The sequence below is a fragment of the Plecotus auritus genome (genome assembly GCF_963455305.1).
Source record: "Plecotus auritus genome assembly, chromosome: 3".
Classification (NCBI taxonomy): Eukaryota; Metazoa; Chordata; class Mammalia; order Chiroptera; family Vespertilionidae; genus Plecotus; species Plecotus auritus.
In genome coordinates, this window is record NC_137772.1 from 91,765,751 (window position 1) to 91,788,310 (window position 22,560).

Here is a 22,560-nt window from a genome sequence, read left to right on the forward strand (position 1 = left end):
TGTTTTTTTTATTACTGTTTCAATTTCATTATAGTACTTGTAATCAGTCTATTCAGGTATTCTGATTCTTCCTGATTAAGTGTTGGAATATTGTATGTTTCTAGGAATTTATCCATTTCACTCAGATTGTCTAATTTGTTGGCATATAGTTGTTCATAATATTTTTTAAATCCTTGATGGCAGTTGTTACTTTCATTTCTGATTTTATTTATTTGGGTCCTCCCTCTTTTTTTCTTTGTGAGTCTTGTTAAAGGTTTGTCAATCTTTTTGGGTTTTTTTGTTTGTTTGTTTTTGTTAATCCTCATCCTAGGATGTTTTTTCCATTGATTTTTAGAGAGAGTGGAAGGCAGGGGAAAAGACACAAAGAGAGAAACATGGAAACTTCAATGTGAAAAAGACACATCAATAGGTTGCCTCTCGCACACACCCAGACTGGGGCCGAGGATGAAGTCTGCAACCAAGGTATATACCCTTGACCAGAATCGAACCCACAACCCTTCAATCCATGGGTCAACACTCTAACCACTGTGCTAAACTAGCTAGGGCTGTCAATCTTTTTTCTCTTTACAAAGAACCAGCTTTTGGTTTCATTGATGTTTTGTATGTTTTCAGACCCTATTTTATTTATTTCTGCATTCATCTTTATTATTTCCTTTCTTCTACTCTGGACTATACTGTTCTTTTTCAAGTTCCTTTAAGTATAGATAGATTGTTTATTTGAGATTTTTTTTCCCCTCTTAGGACTGTTGTGTTCCAGAGAGTTATTATAGTCTCATTTTCATTTGTTTCAAGGTATCTTTTGATTTATTTCTTGATATTGTTGTTAACTCATTAATTGGTTAGTAACATGCTATTTAACCCCCATGTCTCTATATTTTTTCACTTTTTTTCTTGTGATTTATTTTCTAGTTTCATACTATTATGGTTAGAAAAGATGCTTAATATGATTTTAATCTTTTTAAATTTATTGAGATTTATTTTATTATCCTAACATGTGGTCTATTTTAGAAAATGTTCCCTGTATACTTGAAAAGAATGTATACTCTGCTGCTTTTGCTCTGAAGATATCAATTAAATCCATCTGATCTACTGTATCATTTAAGCCCACTGTTTCCTTGTTAATTTTCTGTCTGGAAGATTTACCCATTGATGTTGATGGGTGTTAAAATCACCTTCTATTACTGTCAATCTCTCTCTTTATGTTCATCAAGATTTGCTTTACATATTTAGGTGCTCGTATGTTGGTTGCATAAATGTTTACAAAGGTTGTGTCCTCCTATTGGATTGATCCCTTTATCATTATGTAGTTCCCTTCTTTGTCTGTTAGTATAGCCTTTGTCTTAATGTGTATTTTGTATGATATAAGTATTGCTATTCCAGCTTCTTTCTTTTCCTTTCATTTACATAAAATATTTTTCCATCCCTTTACTTTTAATCTATGTGTCTTTCATTCTGAGGTAGGTCTCTTGTAGATAGCATATATATGGGTCTTGTTTTCTTATCCATTTATCTAACCTATATCTTTTGATTGGCACATTTAAGACATTTACATTTAATGTGATTATTGATAGGTATGTATTTATTGCCATTTTATTATTCATTATTATATTCCTCTATCTCCTCTTCTTCTTCTTGCTCCTCCTCCTCTTCCTCCTCCTTTTTACTTTCCTCTTCTTCAAGAAGACCCCTTAACATTTCTTGTAATACTGGTTTGTTTGTAATGAACTCTTTTAGCTTTTTCTTGTCTGGAAGCTCTTTATTTCTCTTACCATTTTAAACTATAGCCTTGCTGGGTAAAGTGGTTTTGGTTATACATCCATGCTTTTCATCACTTTGAATATTTCATGCCATTCCCATCTGGCCTGAAGTGTTTCTGTTGAGAAATCAGCTGGTCATATGGGAGCTCCCTTGTAGGTAACTATCTTTCTCTTGCTGCTTTTTAAGACTCTCTCTTTGTCTTTAACCTTTGCAATGTTAATTATGATGTGTCTTGGTGTGAGCCTCTTTGGGTTCATCTTTTTTGTGACTCTCTGCACTTCCTGGACTTGTGTGTCTTTTTCCTTCACCAGGTTAGGGAAGTTTTCAGTCATTATATCTTCAAATAGGTTTTCAAACTCTTGCTCTTTCTCTTCTCTTTCTGGTACTCCTATGATGCAGATGTTGTTATGCTTCATGTTGTTCCAAAATTCCTTAAACTATCCTCATTTTTAAAAAATTATTTTTTATTTTTGCTGCTCTGATTGGATGTTTTCTGCTACCTTATCTTCCAAATCACTGATTTGATTTTCTACTTCATCCAACCTACTGCTTATTCCTTCTAGTGTATTCTTTTTTAATCCTCATCTGAGGATATGTTTAGATAGAGAAAGGGGGAGAGGGGGAGAGGAACACATTGATGTGAGAGAGAAACACTGATTGGTTGTCTCTCATACATGTTCCAACCTGGGCTTAAACCCTCCACCTAGGTATGTGCCTTGACTGGGAATCAAGCACACAAACTTTTGGTGTATGGGACAATGCTCCAACCAACTGAAACACCCAGCCAGGGCCTTCTAGTGCATTCTTCATTTCAGATTTTGTGTTCTTCATTTCTGACTGTTTCTTTTATGCTGTCTATGTACTTTTTCATGCTGTTGTAGTTTCCACTATTTTCCTTGAGTATCCTTATAACAATTTTTTGGAAATCTATAACTGGTAAATTGCTTGACTCTGATGAAGGTCAGTATCAGACATCAGTGTGTCTGGCCCTGGGCAACATGTTTGGACCTATAAAGAGAACCATAGTTTGTGTCTGTCTCTGCTGGGCCTGGGTGCATGTGGGAAGGACTAAGCTGTGCACCAAGGCTGGCTTCCACCAGCACCGATTCTGGGGGCAGGTCAGCAAAAGGCCCTACTCACCTGAGATTTACCTGTGCCTGCCTCCTCTTGCCAGCTGCATGTTAGGCTCAATCAATGAAAGAGTCTCTAGCAGTACTTGAGGTGCATGAGGAAGGTTCTTAGTGAGTCATCAAGTAGGGGGCAAGTGATATTCCCCAGATTGATACAGGTTCAATCTCAGTGCTGGGTCTGTGACCACTTAGCCAAAATCCCTGTATATACCAACTCTAGCTGCTACCTGCCAGATGTCCGCAAACCAGGATTTGTCCATTTGAAGGGAAGGCTATGCACCAATCAGGGAAAAGTTACCCTCATCCTAGAGCCACACAACTCAGTCTGTCCAGATTCTACCAGGAGCCCAAGCTCAGCAGGATGGGGCTTCCAGGAGTCAGGAGGGTAGGGAATACTGGACCTGTGAGGAGGAGGGCCAGTCAGGTTATAGAGAAAGAAGGAGAAGTGGCCTCACCCCAGAGCTACACAACTCAGTCACTGACTACCCATGAGTCTTCCCGGACCTCCACACCGCTGCTCAGGCAGCTGACTCCTCTGCAGGTTATGAACTCCTCAAGGTGGGGCAACAAGGACTCCAGAGGGTGGGGCTATTGCATTCCTCCAGGCTGATGCTGTCAGGAAGGAAGTGTTCCATCTAAGAAAGATGGCATCTGTGGTGTATGATAGGGATTCAGCATGGGATCCTGGCAGCTGTCCCTTCAGCTCTCTCCCCAGAGCCACAAACCTCAGTCTCTCCTCACACAACTCCAGTCCACTCTACCTTCCCTCCCTGGGAGCCCAGGATGAGTGGCTACAAGGCTGGCTTCCACCAGCACTGATTCCAGGGGCAGATCAGCAAAAGGCCCTACTCACCTGAGATTCACCTCTGCCTGCCTCCTCCTGCCAGCTGCCTGTTAGGCTCAAAGGAGATTTTGTGTGTGGTCCTGTGTCTCTAGCAGACTCCTGTCTCTCTCTGGCTGACAGAATCCCTGCTGATTTTCACAGCCAGATGTTATGTGGGTGCCTCTTCCTGGCTCTGGTGCTCTGGTCTACGAAGCCTACCGTGGGGCTGAGATACCACACTCCTCAGGGGAACCTTTGCAGCTAAACTATCCCTCCAGGATCTCAGCTGCTACCCATGAGAGTGAGGCAGCTGTTTTTGTGTCTCTGCCCTCCTACTGTTCTCACTGTGTATTCTTCTGTAAATCCTTGGTTATAAGACTTCTGTTATGCTAGTCTTTGGTTGATTATTCGGCTTGATTATTCTATATTTTAGTTGTAATTCCATTTTGGTCCTGAGAGGAGGAGAGCATACCTTCCATCTACCAGGCTGCCATCTTGGGTCCTTGTCATATTTATTTTCTAATGGTTAGAGAATGCAGGTTCTAGCACCTCCTAGATTAGCCCGCCCTCCTGCTGTTGTTGAAAAGCATCACATCTGTTTGGTGTTGTGCCCTGGCCCTCCATAACAGTGGCCCTGTCCTCCCAACTTTCCCCTTTCTCCTCCCAGATCCCTTTGGGAGATTTGAGGTATATGAAGGAATCTATCTTATTAAATCCACACCCAGAGAACAACAACAAAAAAAGATGCAGCAAATTTCAGACTCATCTGCTGGCTTTGGATAAGTCATTCCCCATCTGAAAAAATGTGTCCCTTCTCTGAAAGACAGGGTTCTCTTTCTTTCATAATTTCAAAGTCTTTCTTATACCCAGAGATTCCCCTTTAACCCACTAATCAAATAATGCCAGCAGTGTTTCCTGAAGACTTTCTTATTTGAGATGGAAAACAAATGAAAAAAAAAAAATGAAAGCAGAGAGAAGAAGGGAAAGAGTGATTTAAAAAAGAAAAGAAATCAGTATTTACAAGGGCCCTACTATGTGCCTGGCTCTGGTCTAGGAGCTTTTGCATATATTTGTCTCATTTATGCCTCCTTAACTTCACATTATCTATTTATTATAGACAAAGAAAATGAAACTCAGAGTGGTTAAGTAACTTGTCAAGGGTCACAGACTTATAAATACAACTAAATTAGAAGCCACATTTCAGCCCAAAGGTCATGATCTTCCCAGTACATTGAGGGGTGTTTAAAGCACATACATGGAGTTTCACTTTTTTGCTAAATTTCTGTCACCCATGATAAATGGGTTAAGCCTATACAATTAATCTACTTGCATACTCCATTTTACTTCCATTTTGTTTACCTTTTCACTCCATCATTTGTGGCAAACTGCCTCAAATCCATTTTGAAAAGAGGCAGCACGTAGGTAAACAGACCCATCGCTGCACACCAAGGTCACCTCAGAGAGAGGCAGAAAGCAGTCACCTTCTCATCTGACAGACAAGCCAAGGTTAAATGACTGTTCCAGACCCCACAGGACTGTGCCAGACTGCAGATAAAAGCTTAGCCTCGTGGTTCTGAGAAAACTTCCTCAGCCAAGTATTTTCAGTGTTTGGTTAGTAAGTGCCTGGGAGCTCTCCTTTCTGCTTCTAATTTCCCTCAGATTCTTGGAGAGCCTTGTGTATCTGGCACTTGCTTCAGTAAGCACACTGAGAAGAGTCCAATTGGCATTTACTTAATTACCATAAACAGATATATCACTTTGGCTTCAATGAGGCAGCTACTTAATGTGCTCTTCAGCTCTCCTGCTTGTGGGAATGCCAGGCAGAGCACGGGCACAGCAGAGGTGCCCATGGTGCGAGCACCTGCCCTGTTGCTCTCCATGCCAGCACCCAGGGGCACTGGGATGAGCAGGTGTCATGGGAGACTGGGAATGATGGTGATGGCACATTACCCATGTCTGAGGTACTTCCCTCACAGAATTCCTCTCATTCCTTCCACTTCAGTGTCCCCTGTGAGCCCTCTGCAGCTCTGTGTGAGGTTTTCCAGATGTTAGGACTGCTGGATGAGTCTTAACTCCAGGCTTTACTTTGGTGACTTCCCGCCACAGCTCCTGGCTGAGTGTTCAGACATTCTCTGATGTCAGTATAAACCCTGGCCCGAGTTTCTCCAGCTTGCGCACCAGAAACAAACCTCACAAACATCATTCCACTTCCCTCCAATAAGCTCCCCTCTCCCCTTGACGCCTCCCTCACTCAGTTCTTCCCACAGCAGTTTTGGGAAAAGAAAATGTTTGAAGGGCATTAGGGGAAGGGTTTACTAGAAATCAAGGTAGAGGCTGAATTAAATTAGGTAGAAAATAGTCATCAAAAAATTTTCCCCTTTGCTTTAAAAAAATTAATTTACACAAAAGTATGGCTGCTAATGAGAAGGGAAATTTCAAACGCCTATGCATCTCTCAGAGAACAGGTGTGACATGGTAAGAGCCATGTTCTCTTAAAGGACATTTTTGCTTTAGTATAAAAAGATTTCTTTCTTTTTTTCTTTTCTCAAAGAAAAAGTGACCTGTTTAATGCTGTTCCAATGCTTAGAGAGCATTTGCATTTCTGATATCCTCAACTAGCTCCCATTGTCATTGAGAAACAAGCCAATCACATGTCTCAGATTTAGAGGTCACTGCTAGTTTCAGAGGGTCTGTCCACTTGTCAAACCATGTAACCCACTTTTTAAAAAAGTCATAGGTCACAAATTTCCTTTTCTGCAGGATAATTTTGAGTTGGGCATTTAGGTAAAGTTGTTGCAAAGATTTCTGTCAAGTATTGTATGCAAATCATAATTTTTATTGAGCCTGAATTTGGACAGTTGGGCTCTTTGTAGAAGCTTCTAGACAACCAATCCTGTGATGAAGAGGGAGAGACAGCATAACACAGAGGTTAAAAACACCAGGGAAACGCCACCACTCACTGAACGTATCCTTACAGAAATTACTTAATCTCTCTGTGCCTCAGCTTCCTCCTGGGCAATGTGGGGATACACTGATGGCATGGTTCTGAGGATTTTTTAAACAGGCAATTAAATGAGGTAAATTACTTAGCACAGCACTTGGCACTTAGCACTTAGCAAGTTCTCAATAAACATTAGCTAATGAAAAACATACACATATGTAGTCTTCATTGGTTTCCCTCAGGTAGAGCCTGAGATAAGGACTTGGATGTAGGAGTTTATTTGTGAGGTGATTCCAGGAAGCAGGAGGAGAGAACAGCGTCCCTGCTGTAGACCACAGGGCTTGATTTCACAGGCAGCTCAGAGAAGCCTAGAACATGCCTCCCAGGGTCATCCACCAGCAGCTAGAGCATCTAGTATTTGATGTATATATACACAAAGGTGAATAAGACAGAATCCCAGATCAGTATTTTTAAATGAAATATAATACACTCAGTATTAGACCTACAGCCAAGCAAGTTGGCTCACTTGTTTGTTGTGAGAAGAGAACACTAAGGGATGACATACCAATACGTGCTTAAAGGCACAGAATTTTAATTTAAAAGATTCTGCCACAAAGAGCTGTGTGACATTGAGCTGCTTTGATATTCTGTATAATGGGAATGATAATAATATACCACTTCCTAGAGGGAGTCAAGTGCATAGCATTTAACACAGTTCCTGCACATAGCATGCCTTTCAGTAAAGGGTAGTCATTTTGCAGTTGTTCTTATCATCATTATTATTATTGTGTGCATAACTGAGACATTAGAAAACTATTGTTGGAAGGTTTCAAGATGTGTAGTCAGCTTACCTTAGTATAAGTCCCAATATACGCCTATTTATAAAAAGGGAACCTGAGGTTAGAGTAGCTTCTTGCCTCAGACTTCCCAGCACATCCTTGACCAGGTTGTAGGAGTTAGAGCTGAGGGGCTGAGGGGCTGACTACAAAGCTGGGCAGATGGCTAGACTTGCTGGCCAGCTTTTTGTAAAATCTGTTATTGATCTGCAATGGTTCCATCTCTGTGGGACCTTGCAAATGCCAAGCTAACCCCATCTTCTTTCTCCAAATACCATTTGCAATGGCTTTTTTCATCCACAGAGGACACCCTCTGGTTTTGTCCTGGGAGGCCCGCCCTATCCTGTCCACAGGCCACTCTTTCCTGGCTGGAGTTCCTGATGCTGCAGCTGGAGACAGCCCTGCAACACACAGCTCCCTACTAATCATAGATTTGTGATTAAATATACATTACAGGACCGATAAATGATTGAGATACAGCATCTTGCAAGGAAAACTGACATTTCCAGTAGACCACACTTCTAAATTACGCACAAGGACCTTGTTCTTTGGCTAAAAATGGTAGGATAGTTTCAAATCCATTTTCTGATGGCTCTTTCATCCTGGGCCCATGGTCAAGATAAAAACGTAGTATTTTGTAGCAGAACTTGATCCATCCTGTTATTCAAAAGTCTGGGGTTTTAACTTTGTGGCTTTGGTGACTTCACTTGGAGCCTCATCCCAGTCTTTGCCAGCACTAGAGACTCAAGGAATATTTGTCCTTTGAATGCCCACTGTTGCCCCAATGGTTTACACTCTGGCAAGTTCCTGAGCACAAGGGCCCCCAGTGAAGATGTCCAGAACTGCCATGGGTCATGCTATAAAGGCAGTGTCCCTAACCAATGCCCCAGCCCCCAGCAGAGTGGTGATACAGATGAAGCAATGGATTCTGCCCCTCATCCCTGTGACCTTGGGCAAGTCGATTCATCCCTTTGGACCTCATCTGTTAGAACACAACCTAGAACTAGAGCATCACTCTGGTTATCTTAGCTTGAACATATATGCTTCAAAATCATGGTCATTCAATAACTGGTCTGTTCCCTCCCTTGTCCCCAACATCCAATTAGAATAGAAATATTTCGTCACCCATACAACCTGGTCCAAAGAACCTTGGCCACATCTTGTGCATCAGGTAATATCTCTAAGGGGCTCCACTTAATAGTACTGGTGACTACCATTTATGGAGTATTTATTATGTGCTAGGTGCTATGCTAAGCATTTGACTTTGGTGACTTCACATAGTATTTCATCTTCACAACAATCATTATACAGTTGAAGAAGTGCAGGCTCAGGGAGGTCAAAGGCATTACTCAAGGAACATGACAGCATTGGATTCAAACCCAGATCTGTCTGACTCCAAAACCCATACTCGAACTTCAACTAGAATGGTGCTCTTTTTTTCCAGGCCTACTTCCTCCCTTGCCTCTGTCCTGAGACTGGAGTGACCCATCACAGACTGGGTGGAGGAGAAGGGTCTTCTTGTTCATTTCCAGTCTTCCTTCCTCAGTGCTGGGGATCAGGCTCCCCCCTCCACTGGGCTTAGCATCCTGTGATCTTGCACTGCTATTCAGAGATCACTTAGGGTCCAAAGAGGTTGGCTTCTCAGAATTACCATAAAGTGTGTGTGTGTGTGTGTGTGTGTGTGTGTGTGTGTGTGTGTGTGTGTGTGAATGTAGAAACAACTCAGATTAGAGAGCAGGGGACTCAGGCCCATGGCCTAGCCTGGTACTTTGTAAAATTCTCTGATGATAGTGGGATCCAGGAATTTTCTTGGCTTAGAAAGGTCAGGGTGTCTCTCTCACCCTCCTTCGATTCCAAGGACTGCAGCCTCCATTGAGCACTGGCGCTCACTTCATCTCTACCCCACTCAGATCAAAGCTACTTTTCAAGGTAGAAAGAACTGAAGGGCAGAAAGAAATATCCAGTCTTCCAGGAAGCATGTGGTTTTAATCCACCAACATCCACCCTCCCTGCTGAATCTCAGTGGTGTCACTGGGCCTCAGATCCACAGCCTCCGGATCAGAGCCCCCTCACAGAGTCCTACCCGTGTGCTCACTCAGCTGCTGCTAATGAAAAGAAATCATGCATAAGTCATGAGGGACAAGTTTCAGGCTGGGTGGGGAAAGGGACTGATCTGCATGGCTGGCTCCTGCCTGTGAATGACAGGGGACCCCACTCTTCAGCTGCTGTCCCAACACAGACACCCTGTTCTCCTGAGACCCAATGGGCTGCTGGGCTCAGAACCCAAGCAGAGTTTAGGGTTTTTTAAGGACAAATCCGACTTTTATATAAAGTAAGACATTGTTCTATTCAAAATTCTTTTCAAGGCCAAGGGCAATTTACATACCAAGGAACAGCAAGCACTGGGCTCGCAGAGAAGGAGGCAGGCGGTAGAGAAAGACAGCCAGAGGGGATCCTGAGGAGTGGACACCAGCTTCTGAGGAGCCACTTTCATTGTAATGACCTTGTTGACAATAACTGCTCTTTACAGACTCTCCTCTACGGCAGACATTTTCCTTGTGTGAGCTCATTTAATCCTCACAGCCACCATAAAATGTGGGCATTATTGTCTCCTTTTTATAGATGAGGACATGGAGCCTCTGAGAGGCCCAGTCATTTGTTCAAAGTCACACGTCAGCAGGTGGCACAGCCTGGACTGGAATTCAGGACAGTCTCTCCCAGAGCCCCAGTTTTCCCCTGCACCCACTGCTTCCCTCCCGGTTGAGCTGGTGGATTTAGAAAATATGCACCAAGACAGCTGAAACTAATATAAATAACATTGAATGTCAACTGTAATTGAAAAATAAAATTAAAATAAATAAATAAAATAAAATATACACCAGGGGCAAATATAAAGCACTATGCTTTTGACACTATGTATCTTGTTATCATCTGATTTTCAATATATGATGTGTATGCATCCATGTAAATTGTATTATTTTTAAAAGAGTTTGAAAAAAAAGGAAAGAAGATTTATGAGAGAGGTGGAGAAATAATGGGGAATGGTAATGTAGAGGTTCCAATTTGCTAAGAAAATGTGGGTCTGGTGAAAAGGAAATGGTTGAGTGTGGGGTACAGCCCATGGGGTCATCCTGCTGGCCCAGGGCAGACTGATGGGACACCAGAAGAGTTCCTGTGATTTTTTTTTGCTCCCACAGAATGTACCAATGCAGGGGCCATCTAGTTAGGGCTGATCTGAAGGCATCCGAGGACAGTGCAGGGAATGTAGGTCTGTCACTAGAAGGCCTAAATTTTGGTTCCAATTCCGTCAGGAAATAACTTTGCAAAAGTCCTGGGTTGAATGGTGGCCCTCCAAAACAATGGATCATATCTTAATGTCTGGAACATGTGCATATTACCTTGTATGGCAAGAGTGAATATTATTTTATATGACTAAAGGTGTTACTACATTAAGATCCTTGAGAGGAGGAGTTTATCTTGGATTATCCAGGTGGGCCCTAAATGCATTCACATCCTATCTAATAAAAGATTAATATGCAGATTGACCATCCCTCCAACACACAAGATGGCTGCCCCCATGTGGTCAAAGATCCTGCCCCCATGTGGACACAAGATGGCCACCACAAGATGGCCAGCAAGGGAGGGCAGTTGGGAGGGACCAGGTCTCCAAGGGAGGGCAGTTGGGGGTGATCAAGCCTGCAGGGGAGGGCAGTTAGGGGTGACCAAGCTGGCAAAGGAGGGAAGTTGGGGGCGAGCAGGCCTGCAGGGGAGGGCAGTTGGGAAGGGACCAGGCCAGCAGGGGAGGGCAGTTGGGGGTGACCAGGCCTGCAGGGGAGGGCAGTTAGGGGCAAAAAAGTTAGGCATCAATCAGGCTGGCAGGGGAGTGGTTAGGGGGTGATCAGGCTTGCAGGCAGAAGCGGGTAGGGGCAATCAGGAAGGCAGGCAGATGAGCAGTTGAGAGCCAGCAGTCCTGGATTGTGAGAGGTATGTCCGACTGCCCATTTAGGCCCGATCCCACTGCCCTAAACGGGCAGTCGGACATCCCTCGAGGGGTCCCAGATTGGAGAGGGTGCAGGCTGGGCTGAGGGACACTCTCCCCACCCCCATGCATGAATTTCGTGCACTGGGCCTCTAGTGTATTCTTATGAGATAGATGCACAGAGAAAAGAAGAGACCACAGAGACAGAGACTGGTGTGATGTGTCTACAAGACAAAGAACACATGGAGCCACCAGAAGCTGGATGAGGCAAGGAGCAGATTCTTCCCTAGAGCCTTGGAGGGAGCGTGGCCCTGTTGTCACCTTGATTTTGGACTGCTAGCCTCCTGGACTGTGGGAAAATATGTTTCTCTGGTTTGAAGCAACTCAGTGTGTGGTAATTTGTTATAGCAGCCATAGGAGACTGACACAAGTCACTTCCCCTCTCTGGACTCAATTCCCTCGACTGTAAAATAAGATTTAACCCCCCAGTTCTGACATTCTCCCCATCATTCCCTCAGCCACAGACCCTCGTGGGGGGACAGGTCTCCATTCTCTAGATTGACCCCTTCCATGTGACATCAGTGTCTAAACAGGTCAAATTTTCCCTTAGGGAACAGAGCTGGTCGAGTCAAGATGACTTTGCTAAGAGTAAAATATGTTCACAGACAGTTAATTTTTTTTCTTACTGTTAATTGCTAGAAAAGTATTCAGCCTTACCCCCAAAGAAGCCACTCAAATAACTCTGACCTCTCTGTGCATTTCAAAGAAAGCTCTCAGTATCTGCTTTCTAATTTCTTCCAAACAGTCCCTGAAGCTTGAGGAACCATGGTTAAAGGAATTCCATAAAATTTGCTTTGGGAATGTAATCCCCATCAAAATCCCAATGTCATTTTTTAAAGAAATAGAATGAGAAATCATCAGATTTCTATGGAACCACAAAAGACCCCAAATAGCCAAAGCAATCCTGAGAAAAAAAGAACGATGTTGGAGTTATCATGTTACTTGACTTCAAATTATACTACAGAGCTATGATAATCAAAAAAGCATGGTTTTGGCAGAGAAACAGACACACAGAGCAATGGAACAGAATAGAAGGCCCAGATGTAAAACCATATTTATATGGACAGATATTTTCAACAAAGGAGCCAGAAACACACAATGAAGTAAAGATAGTCTCTTCAATACATGGTACTAGAAAAACTGGAAAGCCACATGCAAATGAATGAAACTGGATTACAGTTTATCCCCAATGTACAAAAATTAATTCAAAATGGATCAAAGACCTGAAAATAAGACTCAAAACAGTAAGTTACATAGAAGAAAATATAGGTACCAAACTTATGGGCCTTGGTTGCAGAGAACTTTTAGGAATTTGACACCAAAGATAAGGGAAGTAAAGTCAAAAATAAATGAATGGAACTATACCAAACTAAAAAGTTTCTTTCTGCACAGCAAAAGAAACTGACAACAAAACAAAGAAGCAGCCAACCAGATGGGAGATGATATTTGCAAACAGTAGCTCTGACAAAGGCTTAATTACCAGAATGTATAAGAACTCATAAAACTCAACAACAAACAAACAAACAACCCAATCAAAAAGTGGGCAGGAGGGGGTGGGGGAGGGGGATAAGGACACATATGTAATACCTTAATAATAATAATAAAAAAAAACTGCAAAAAAAAAAAAAGTGGGCAGAGGACCTGAAAATACACCTCTCCCAAGAAGACATAATAACAGCCAACAGATATATAAAAAGATGTTCAACCTCACTGGCGATTAGGGAAATGCAAATCAAAACTACAATGACAAAATAAAAAGCTTCTGCACAGCAAAAGAAACCATCAACAAAACAACAAGAAAGCCCACTGCATGGGAGAACATATTTGCCAATGCTATCTCTGATAAGGGTTTAATCTTCAAAATTTATAGGGAACTCACACAACTTAACAAAAGGAAGATAAACAATCCAATAAAAAATGGGCAAAGGACCTAAATAGACACTTTTTGAAAGAGGACATTCAGAAGGCCAAGAGACATGTGAAAACATGCTCAAAGTCACTAATCATCCAAGAGATGCAAATCAACAATGACCATCTCACACCTCTCAGAATGGCTACCATCAACAAATTAACAAAAAACAAGTGCTGGCGAGAATGCGGAGAAAAAGGAACCCTCGTGCACTGCTGGTGGGAATGCAGACTGGTGCAGCCACTGTGAACAGTATGGAGTTTCCTCAAAAAACTAAAAATGGAACTCCCATTTGACCCAGCAATCCCACTTCTAGGAATATATCCCAAGAAACTAGAAACACCAATCAGAAAGGATATATGCACCCCTATGTTCACAGCAGCACAATTGACAATAGCTAAGATTTGGAAACAGCCTAAGTGCCCATCAGCAGATGAGTGTATTAAAAAATTATGGTATATCTACACAATGGAATACTATGCTGCTGTAAAAAGGAACTCCTACCATTTGCAACAACATGGATAGAGCTGGAGAGCATTATGCTGAGTGAAATAAGCCAGTTGGAGAAAGATAAATATCACAGGATCTCACTCATTTCTGGAATATAATGAACAACATAAATTGATGAACAAAAATAGATCCAGAGACAGGGAAGCATCAAACAGACCGTCAAACCTCAGAGGGAATGCAGGGGAGGTTGTGTGTGTGGGGGGGAGGGGGTAAGAGATCAACTAAAGGACTTATATGCATGCATATAAGCATAACCAATGGACACAGACACTGGGGGACTGGAGGTATGTGCTAGGGGGTGGGAGTGGCCAGGGAGGGGTCAATGGGGGGGGGAAAAGAGACATATGTAATACTTTAAACAATAAATAAAAAAAATGATAAGTGAAAAAGCCAAACATAAAAGGGCCACATATTGTATAATTCCATTTATATGACATACTCTGAATAGGCAAATCCACAGAGACAGAAAGTAGAATGGTGGTGCATGGGGCAGAATGACAGGAAAAACAAGGATTGACTGCTAAAGGGTAAGAGCTTTCTTTTTGGCGGTGATGAAAATGTTCTGAAACTAGAACATTGTCATATCTGTGAATACGTTAAAAACCACTGATTGTACACTTTAAATGGTGATTTTTTTGTATGTAAATATGTCTCAATAAAGCTGTTTAAATAAATAAATAAATAAATACGTAAATAAATAAATAAAACCACAATGAGATACCACCTCACACCTGGTAGAGTGGCCATTATCAACAAGACAAGCAACAACAAGTGTTGGAGAGGTTGTGGAAAAAAGGGAACCCTCATTCACTGGTGGGAATGTAGACTGGAACAACCACTATGGAAAGCAGTCTGGTGATTCCTCAAAAAATTAAGAATAGAGTTACCATATGAGCCAGCAATTTCTCTTCTGGATATATACCCCCCCAAAAAAACTCAAAATCATGTATTCCCAATTATATATATATCTCTATGTTCATTGCAGCATTATTCATGGTGGCCAAGCCATGAAAACAAAGAAAGTGTCCCAAGATAGAGGACTGGATAAAGAAGATGTGGTATCCTATATAATAAAGAGGTAATATGCAAATTGACCATCACTCCAACACACAAGATGGCCACCCCCATGTGGTCAAAGATGGCCACCCCCCATGTGGACACAAGATGGCTGCCACAAGATGGCCAGCAGGGGAGGGCAGTGGGAGGCAACCAGGCCTGCAGGGGAGGGCAGTTAGGGGTATTTGGGCCAGCAGGGGAGCAGTTAGGTGTCCATCAGGCTGGCAGGGGAGTGATTAGGGGGTGATCAGGCTGGCAGGCAGAAGCAGTTAGGGGCAATCAGGCAGGCAGGCAGGCGAGCAGTTGGGAGCCAGCAGTCCTGGATTGTGAGAGGGATGTCCGGCTGCCCATTTAGGCCCGATCCCTGAGGGGTCCCAGATCGGAGAGGGTGCAGGCTAGGCTGAGGGACACACACACACCCTGTGCACGAATTTTGTGCAACAGACCTCTAGTATTTACACAATGGGATACTACTCAGCCATAAGAAAGGATGAAATAATGCCATTTGCAACAACATGGATGCACCTTGAGAACATTATGTTAAGTGAAATAAGTCAGTCAGAACAAGCAAAGAACTATATGATTTCACTCATATAAAACTGAAATTCATGAACACAAACTGCAGTGTGGTGACGCCAGCGGGAAGAGGGTGGGGGAGAAGGGGGTTCTAGTATAAGGTGACAGGAGAACATTTGACTTTGGGTCGTGGGCACATGGTACAATATACAGATCTTGTAATATAGGAACCTATACCTGAAACCTATGTGTTCATGCTGACCAATGTCACCCCAATGAACTGAATTTAAAAAATATTTTGCTTTGGGGCTGCTGGGTAAATGTGGTACAGAGGTTATTGACTTACCTCATCTTAGTGCCAGCTTCAGCTTTCTCTGCAACGCCTTTACTAGCAGTTCAAATGACTGTGTGGGACTCAGGGCATCCAGTTATGTGACTCAAGAGTCTCATTTGCAATTACTATTAACCAGAAAAGCCCCATGATTGCTCTGTGCCCACAGAGTAGAATATCATACAATATTCACAGAAACCAAAGGGCTGGAAGAGGCTGCAGGGGAAGCCTTTAGAGTTAAGCTCCTGGAGTGAGCACCACTAGCTCCAGCCCCTCCCTTATCCTTCCTGCCTGGAAGGTGCTAATGAGCTGTGAGGAGGCTCAAGCCTGGACAGCAGAAGGAAGGTGGTATTATTTCTAAAGAACTCAGAATGGGGCTCTCCGAGGTGGCTATATCAATAAGAACTGAGTAACTACAGGATTAAACAATCTTGTCAGAGCCTTTAACTGCTTTAATAAGATATTCAGGCTGCACACTCCAAAGGCCGCCTCTAAATTTCTAAAAACAATGCCCAGGTCTTTAGCTCTCATTTGGCTGCCTGGTGTGCTGTATCAAGCAGAGTTAGTGAAAGCCCTAAGGCCCATGGGACTTCCAAAGATTATTCCATAAAAGTAGGGGCAATGTTTGGCTTTGCCACACTTTTCTTCTTGGCTCCCTCCTTCGATGATCCTCCTCCTCCTCCATGCACCCCCCACCCCCAACCCCCCATCCATCCCCCACATCACTCAACATACTTCATCCACATAGGTTGGTCTTAGAATAAAAGTCGTGTGATTGCTTCAAGTTATGGTACTAAAAATGCCCTAGTTTTCTATTTAGTATCTGTCAGGCACTTAAAAGTCATTATTGTCCCATATGCCCCTCCCACCATTGTGTGTGCCTTTGGGTAAACCCAAGGTTAACTGGTTACATACAATAGAGAAGAACTCTGGGGAGGCTGAATAGAGGCGTGAATTGCCTCCCAGTAGAGGTGAGGGGGTTAAGCCCTCACTTCTGGATGCTGGGAGGGAATGGGGGGCGGTGGGGAGGGGTCTCAGCAATGATACTGACACTAACAAGGGCCTCTTGCAAGTTTCTCAGAAAGTGTCTAACTAGTCTTCTTTCAGGAACTGGTTTATCAGCGGCTGTGGTTAAGAGGAGGAAGTTGCCCAGCCGGCCTCAGCTCAGCTTCTATCTGCTTGGGAAGGGCTGTGGACCCACCCCAGAGGGGCTGTGCCGCCACTACAGATCCTTCCCTGGAGAAGCCTAGGTTCAGGAACTCAGGAAGCCTGCGTCCAGTCCACCCCTCCAAGGGCACCTCTGGAGATGGGGAGGAAGAGGGAGGGCTGCCCAGGGCAGGCATTATAGAAGCAGCTAGGGTGGACGGGAGAGGAGCTAGGAGAGAAAGGCACTTTGGATTTGGAAACAAGAAAAAGACATGAGGGAGAAAGGAGTGCTGAATCTAGACCAAGAGTCAGAGCCCTCACTGGTGCCAGCCTGGGCTCGCTGGCTGCACTTCAGTAATCTCTGTGAATGAAGAAGCAGGGGGCCGCCAGCCAAGAACACTGGCTTCTTGGCACTGGTCACTTTCATAGCGTAGGAAGGAGAAGTGGAGGCATCGTCTGTGCAAAGAGCCCTCCTTACAGGCAGAGACAAACAGACAGACAGACAGACAGACAGACAGACAGACAGACAGTGTCGTTTGCACTCTACAGAGGCAGCTCTGCTATAGATCCTTGCCCTGCCTAGGACTTGCTTAAAGCAGAGGCCCCTCATATTCTAGGTCAGCTACACTAAACATCTCTTTTAATTAGGTGGGATGAAGGGGCTTAATGACTTTAACTAGGGTGTCTGCATTCCTGGGAAGTCTTCTGCCTTCCATTTAGAAGGAAAGATACCAGCTTTGAAGGAATCCCAGGTTACTAAGTAATTGCCATAATAAGATTGAGAATGAAGGTGACCTATACAAGCACATTTTTCTCTGCTCAGAAAGTGAATTTTTATTATAACTCAGCACTTGCCTCAGGTCCTAAAATACTGTCAGCATTATCAGGAAATCCCAGGGAAGGACGAAGTGCAAAAATGTTTCCACAAAAGAAAACAAAGCAAAAAACACAGTCTTCCCAGCCCTCTTAGGTAGCTGCATGCCACCTGAAAGTAAGGTTGCAGTCTCTGTGCCCTTAGTCACCAACCCAGGTACCAGTGTCCTACAGAGTGTGGGAAGCACCACAGATCAATAGCTATTCTGGGTGAACATTGCCACAGCTTTTTTTTTTCTTTGAAAGAATTTTTCCCCATATGGGTTGCAGCTTATTATATCCTAGGCATATTTCTGTGGTCTGTCTATGGAAATTAATGCTTACAAGGAGCACTTTTCTTTTGAGGTTTTATGTATTTTTTAATATAAGTGATGGGAGCCGCAATGCTCCTGTGGAATTGGTCCTTTAAAAGCTCTGCAAATGACTGTTAGCCCTCAGGTTTGAGAAGCAGGTAAGATTTACCTGATGCACCACCTGGATGGTGGAGGAGCACAAGGTGTTATCTGCATCTCCACGGAGGCTGCCTGGGCTGCAGAGGTGCCTCTGCCTGGCACAGCCTCTGTGAATCTCGTTTGTTCTGCTGCACCCTCTGGTTGCATTAGCGGCACTCAACTTGCTTTGCTTACCTGCAGTGAAGCTCATCTGAGCCAATCTCTTAAGTAGTTTTTTATGGAAAGTGGAAAGCCAAATGAGAATGTATTTGAAAAAATGAGCCATGGAAAATAGCCTCTAAAAGCATATGTCACCTATTTTTATGTTACTGCTTATAGCGTTTCTAAGTTGGCTAAAGGCTTTAAGTGACAACTTTTGAAGTTCCTAATGAATCCTTACATATTATGTGCAATAACATAATTTTTTTTTTAAGGAGAGTGTTATAAAGCACATCCACCTCTAGTATCTCTTTTCAGCCTCACAGAGCCATGGAGGAGGCAGCATAGGTATTTGTATGTTCATTTTGAAAGGCTCAGAGAGGATGAGACCTGAGGTCACACAGCTCATCAGAGCTGACCCATGACCTCCTGACTCTGTACTCCTGGACTCAGGCAGCAGAACTACTTGTCAATATCCAGGCACACATCACTGAAAAATATACGCAAATGCATTGCACCCACCCCACACCAAGATCTGAGCGCCCCTCTGCTCCTCCACCATCAGCAGTAGGCAATGAGCCATAGAAATCCAAACTTTGGGAATGCTAAATCTCATAAAAAATTTTCAGATATATTGAAATGCAAAACAGGAGTAAACAAAATGTCTTGCCACAGGGAACAAACCAATGTAAAGTGACAAAATAATGGGAGTTTTGAATGTAGTCTCAAAAGTGGCCATGAAATGGAATTCAGAATCATATTTTAATATGTACACCATACACTTGCTTTGCCAGGGATGACTAGTGGTGAATTCTCATTTATAAAACTAAGCCATAAAAGAAATAGTGAAATGAGGAGAAAGAGAGAGATAGAAAGCAAGAGAGAGCAGGGGGACAAGAGAGGGAGAGGTTGCGTGAGACAGTGTTAGCCACAGCTTGGGTACCGCAGAATGCCAGTTCATCATAGGGTCCAGAGCAAGCCATCACCCCTCCACCCAGGAGTGGCCGTGACAATGGCCCCAGGGGCTCCAGGCAGCTGTCCCTTCTAGGGACTTGCAGAAATTGGGGCGGCGGGGGGGGGGGGGGGGGGTGTTGGAGGCACCCACCAGCATTGACTTGCAGTGATCCGACCGAGAAGAGTCTAACTCTTTCTAGGAGTTTATAAAGTGATGAGCAACAAGCAACTCCCTTCCTGCCCAAGATCAGTCAGTGGTCAGAATAACAGCTCTATCCCCATAGAGTTTATTCCAGCACATTCTTCCTACAGAGGTGCCCTTCCCCCTATCTCTCAGCCCTGGGCATAGTGAGGACAGGAAAGCAACTCCCAATGAGTCCATCATTTATTTTAGCACAGAGTCATGATGGCTGTTTCATATTTCGGGAGTTCAGCTACCCCCCGCCCCTCACCCCGCTCTGCTCCTCCACTACTGCCCTGCTTTCCCATCTTCCTAGCTAGTGGCTCTTGATTCATTTCCCCATCATTCTTGGCCGGGATGTGGTGCGGTCCTCCAGGATCCCATATTTTGGCTGTTCTTCTAAAGAGCATTGACCTGAAGGCACAAATGCAGAGGCAGTGGCGCCAGACGCGCAGCCGGGCGGCCGCAGGCAGCACAGCACCCGCAGCCGCCTGCGGTGACTCAGACAGCAGCTCGGAGCAGTCTCATTATTGTACAACTGAAGCAAGTCTGCCTCCTCCTGTCCTCGGTGCAAGGGGGCGGGGAGGGGGGTTGGGGTGAGGTATCTAGCTCGCAGGAAGCAAACACAAACTCCTGACACTCCCCCCCGCCCCTCTCATTCACACATATGCTCACTCACTCAAGCCGAGTCTGAGCACAAGGAACATAGAGCCTCCCTTGCCGACCCCCAGGTCCTTGGCTGGGTGTTTCTGCCCTGTTACTTCCGTGGCAGCCCGAGGGGGCTTCCAAAATCCATGTGCTTGCCTGCTTTTGCAAACACATGGGACAGGCTGCAATTTGGGTAACTTTTCAACCCTGTCTGCTGAACATTTGCCTACAAATATCTGAGAGAGGGGGGCGGGGACGCCCCCTAATCCCTCCGCCACCTCCACTTCTGACCCCCATCAAACTCTTGGGCTGACGCTTGGGGGAAGGAAACTAGACCATCACTCCAGCTGTCCTGGCCAGTCAGGCGGGAAAGCAAACCGCCACGACAGCACAGAATGAGCGAGTCAACCTCTGAGTCCCAAACACGGTCCTGGCACCAGCGAAAGAGCCTTAGCCAGGAGCTCCGTGCACGCGCGGGAGGGTCACTCCGTGCACGCGCGGGAGGAGAAAGGACTTGAACCCTAGCGGCGTGAATATTGAACCATAGAGAGCAGCTCACCTTCAGGTTGTGCGTGGGGTTTACGACGCAGACAAGTTGGCCAGCGGCGGAGAACACCCGTTTAGCCTTGTAGTGCTGAAAGCGGAGGTGAATGAGATCTAACACAGCTCCAAAGCACTGGGTAAAGAAAAGCATCACAACTTTTGGGGGGTCGTTGGCACAGGAAGGCAGCGACGCAGCTGTAAGTCCTTGGGCTCTGGAAGGAGCGCAGCCGCTGAGACACTCCGCTCCAGACCGGCTTAGCGAGCCTTCATATTCATCATCAAAACAAGATGGTTAGAATCTTGCAGCAGTGAGGCGGCCAATCAAAAGGACAGAAGTGTTATCCTTGAGGTGCAGAGACAGCCAATAACAAATGCCTCCCCTACTGAAACTCCCTGATGAATTGAGCCTGGCGGAGAATGTATTATTGAACATTACCATAGATCAGCACATTGCATTTATCTTGTGATTACAGCCAACCATACATAATGCTGGGGAGATCGGCTGACAAAATTGATTGCTTAATGTGTCTCCATTTATTAATTGACTTAATTTAACATAAGAGCCTTTCTTAATGGGCTGGCAAAAACGTAAAGCGTTTCAACCTCTAAATAGTAAAACAGCCTGTTCCAAAGTAGGCAGATGGATAACGCTGATCGTGGCTCGACTCACCAGAGCTGCTTGGGAAAAAAATCAAATATTACAAGACTCCTCTGATTCCAGATAAGGATTTGGCAGGGGAAGAAACATACATCTTTTAATCTTGCGTTCTGACCCTCTCTGCAATTCGAGTTTCAGCCCCTTGAAAAAATCTTACTCTCCACTCTTTATAAAAAGGAAAGAAAAAAAGAATTCCACACAAGGAAAACAGACTATATATATATATATATATATATATATATATATATCCATAATACTGTAATTACTGAAGCCTGAAGATATTAAAGCATAAAAATGCACTGAGTATGCTTCTAAAAATAATGAAATCCCTGATGCATGAATGCACACCACAGAAAACCTACACAGAGAGGAAAGTGGCTTGTAAATCAGCAAAATAATTACAGATGCAGAGGGACTTTGCTTGTCATTCATTTGCATATTGGTGGGCAGCCAATTGCTAATTAACCACTAAATTGCTGGATACGTTAAAATAGAAAGTAAGAGCACACATACCACATCATTTGCGTGTGCCTGCGAATGCCAGCAGCACGTTTCTGGGCCGAGCAGGCAGAGGGCATTCTAGTCCTCAGACTGCACTGCTCTCTCTTCCGACTGGGGCTGGGGGAGGGGGAGTAAGCCCACTCGCATGTTCTGGAAGAAAGGCTCCTAGCAGCACTGGAGGAGTTATAGTTTCAGGGAATAGGCAGCCTTCCCGACTACAGCAGGAGGGTTGAGTGTTGTGTCTCCCCTCTTCTTTGGTTGTTTTTCTATTAAAAGTCAGCCCAAATCCAGTGTGCCTGGGTGAGCATGGGCCTTGCGCCTGAATTGCATCCAGAGTTGTGAGCCCATTGCTCCTTCCAGAATGGCTCTCACTCTGCTCTGGCTATAGAGCTTGGGTTGTAATATATGAAAGTGTACTAGTACATACATGTGGGACACCTATTCTGTGACCTGGTCAGGCAATTAAATCAACAACACATTAAGATATAGGGAAAAAAAATGAACGGGTTTACTGAAACCAGCTCGAAGCCCAGGTATTAGTTTTAATTTAATTTTAAACCAAACCAAATGTCTTAAGAGACAAATAAGCCAGGCACCAATTAAAATGGAAACCTGGT

At 44.1% G+C, this 22,560-nt stretch overlaps 1 protein-coding gene across 1 annotated transcript in view; it reads right to left on the reverse strand.

The window, feature by feature from the left end:
• The window catches only part of SIAH3 (siah E3 ubiquitin protein ligase family member 3), an 84,252-nt gene extending 63,187 nt beyond the window's left edge, over positions 1-21,065 (reverse strand). Inside the window, exon 1 of the mRNA XM_080659288.1 lies at positions 20,801-21,065. Coding sequence (XP_080515414.1) covers positions 20,801-20,935 — 135 coding nt within the window. The 5' untranslated portion in view covers positions 20,936-21,065. The remainder of the gene's footprint in view (positions 1-20,800) is intronic.
• Positions 21,066-22,560: the final 1,495 nt, after the last annotated feature.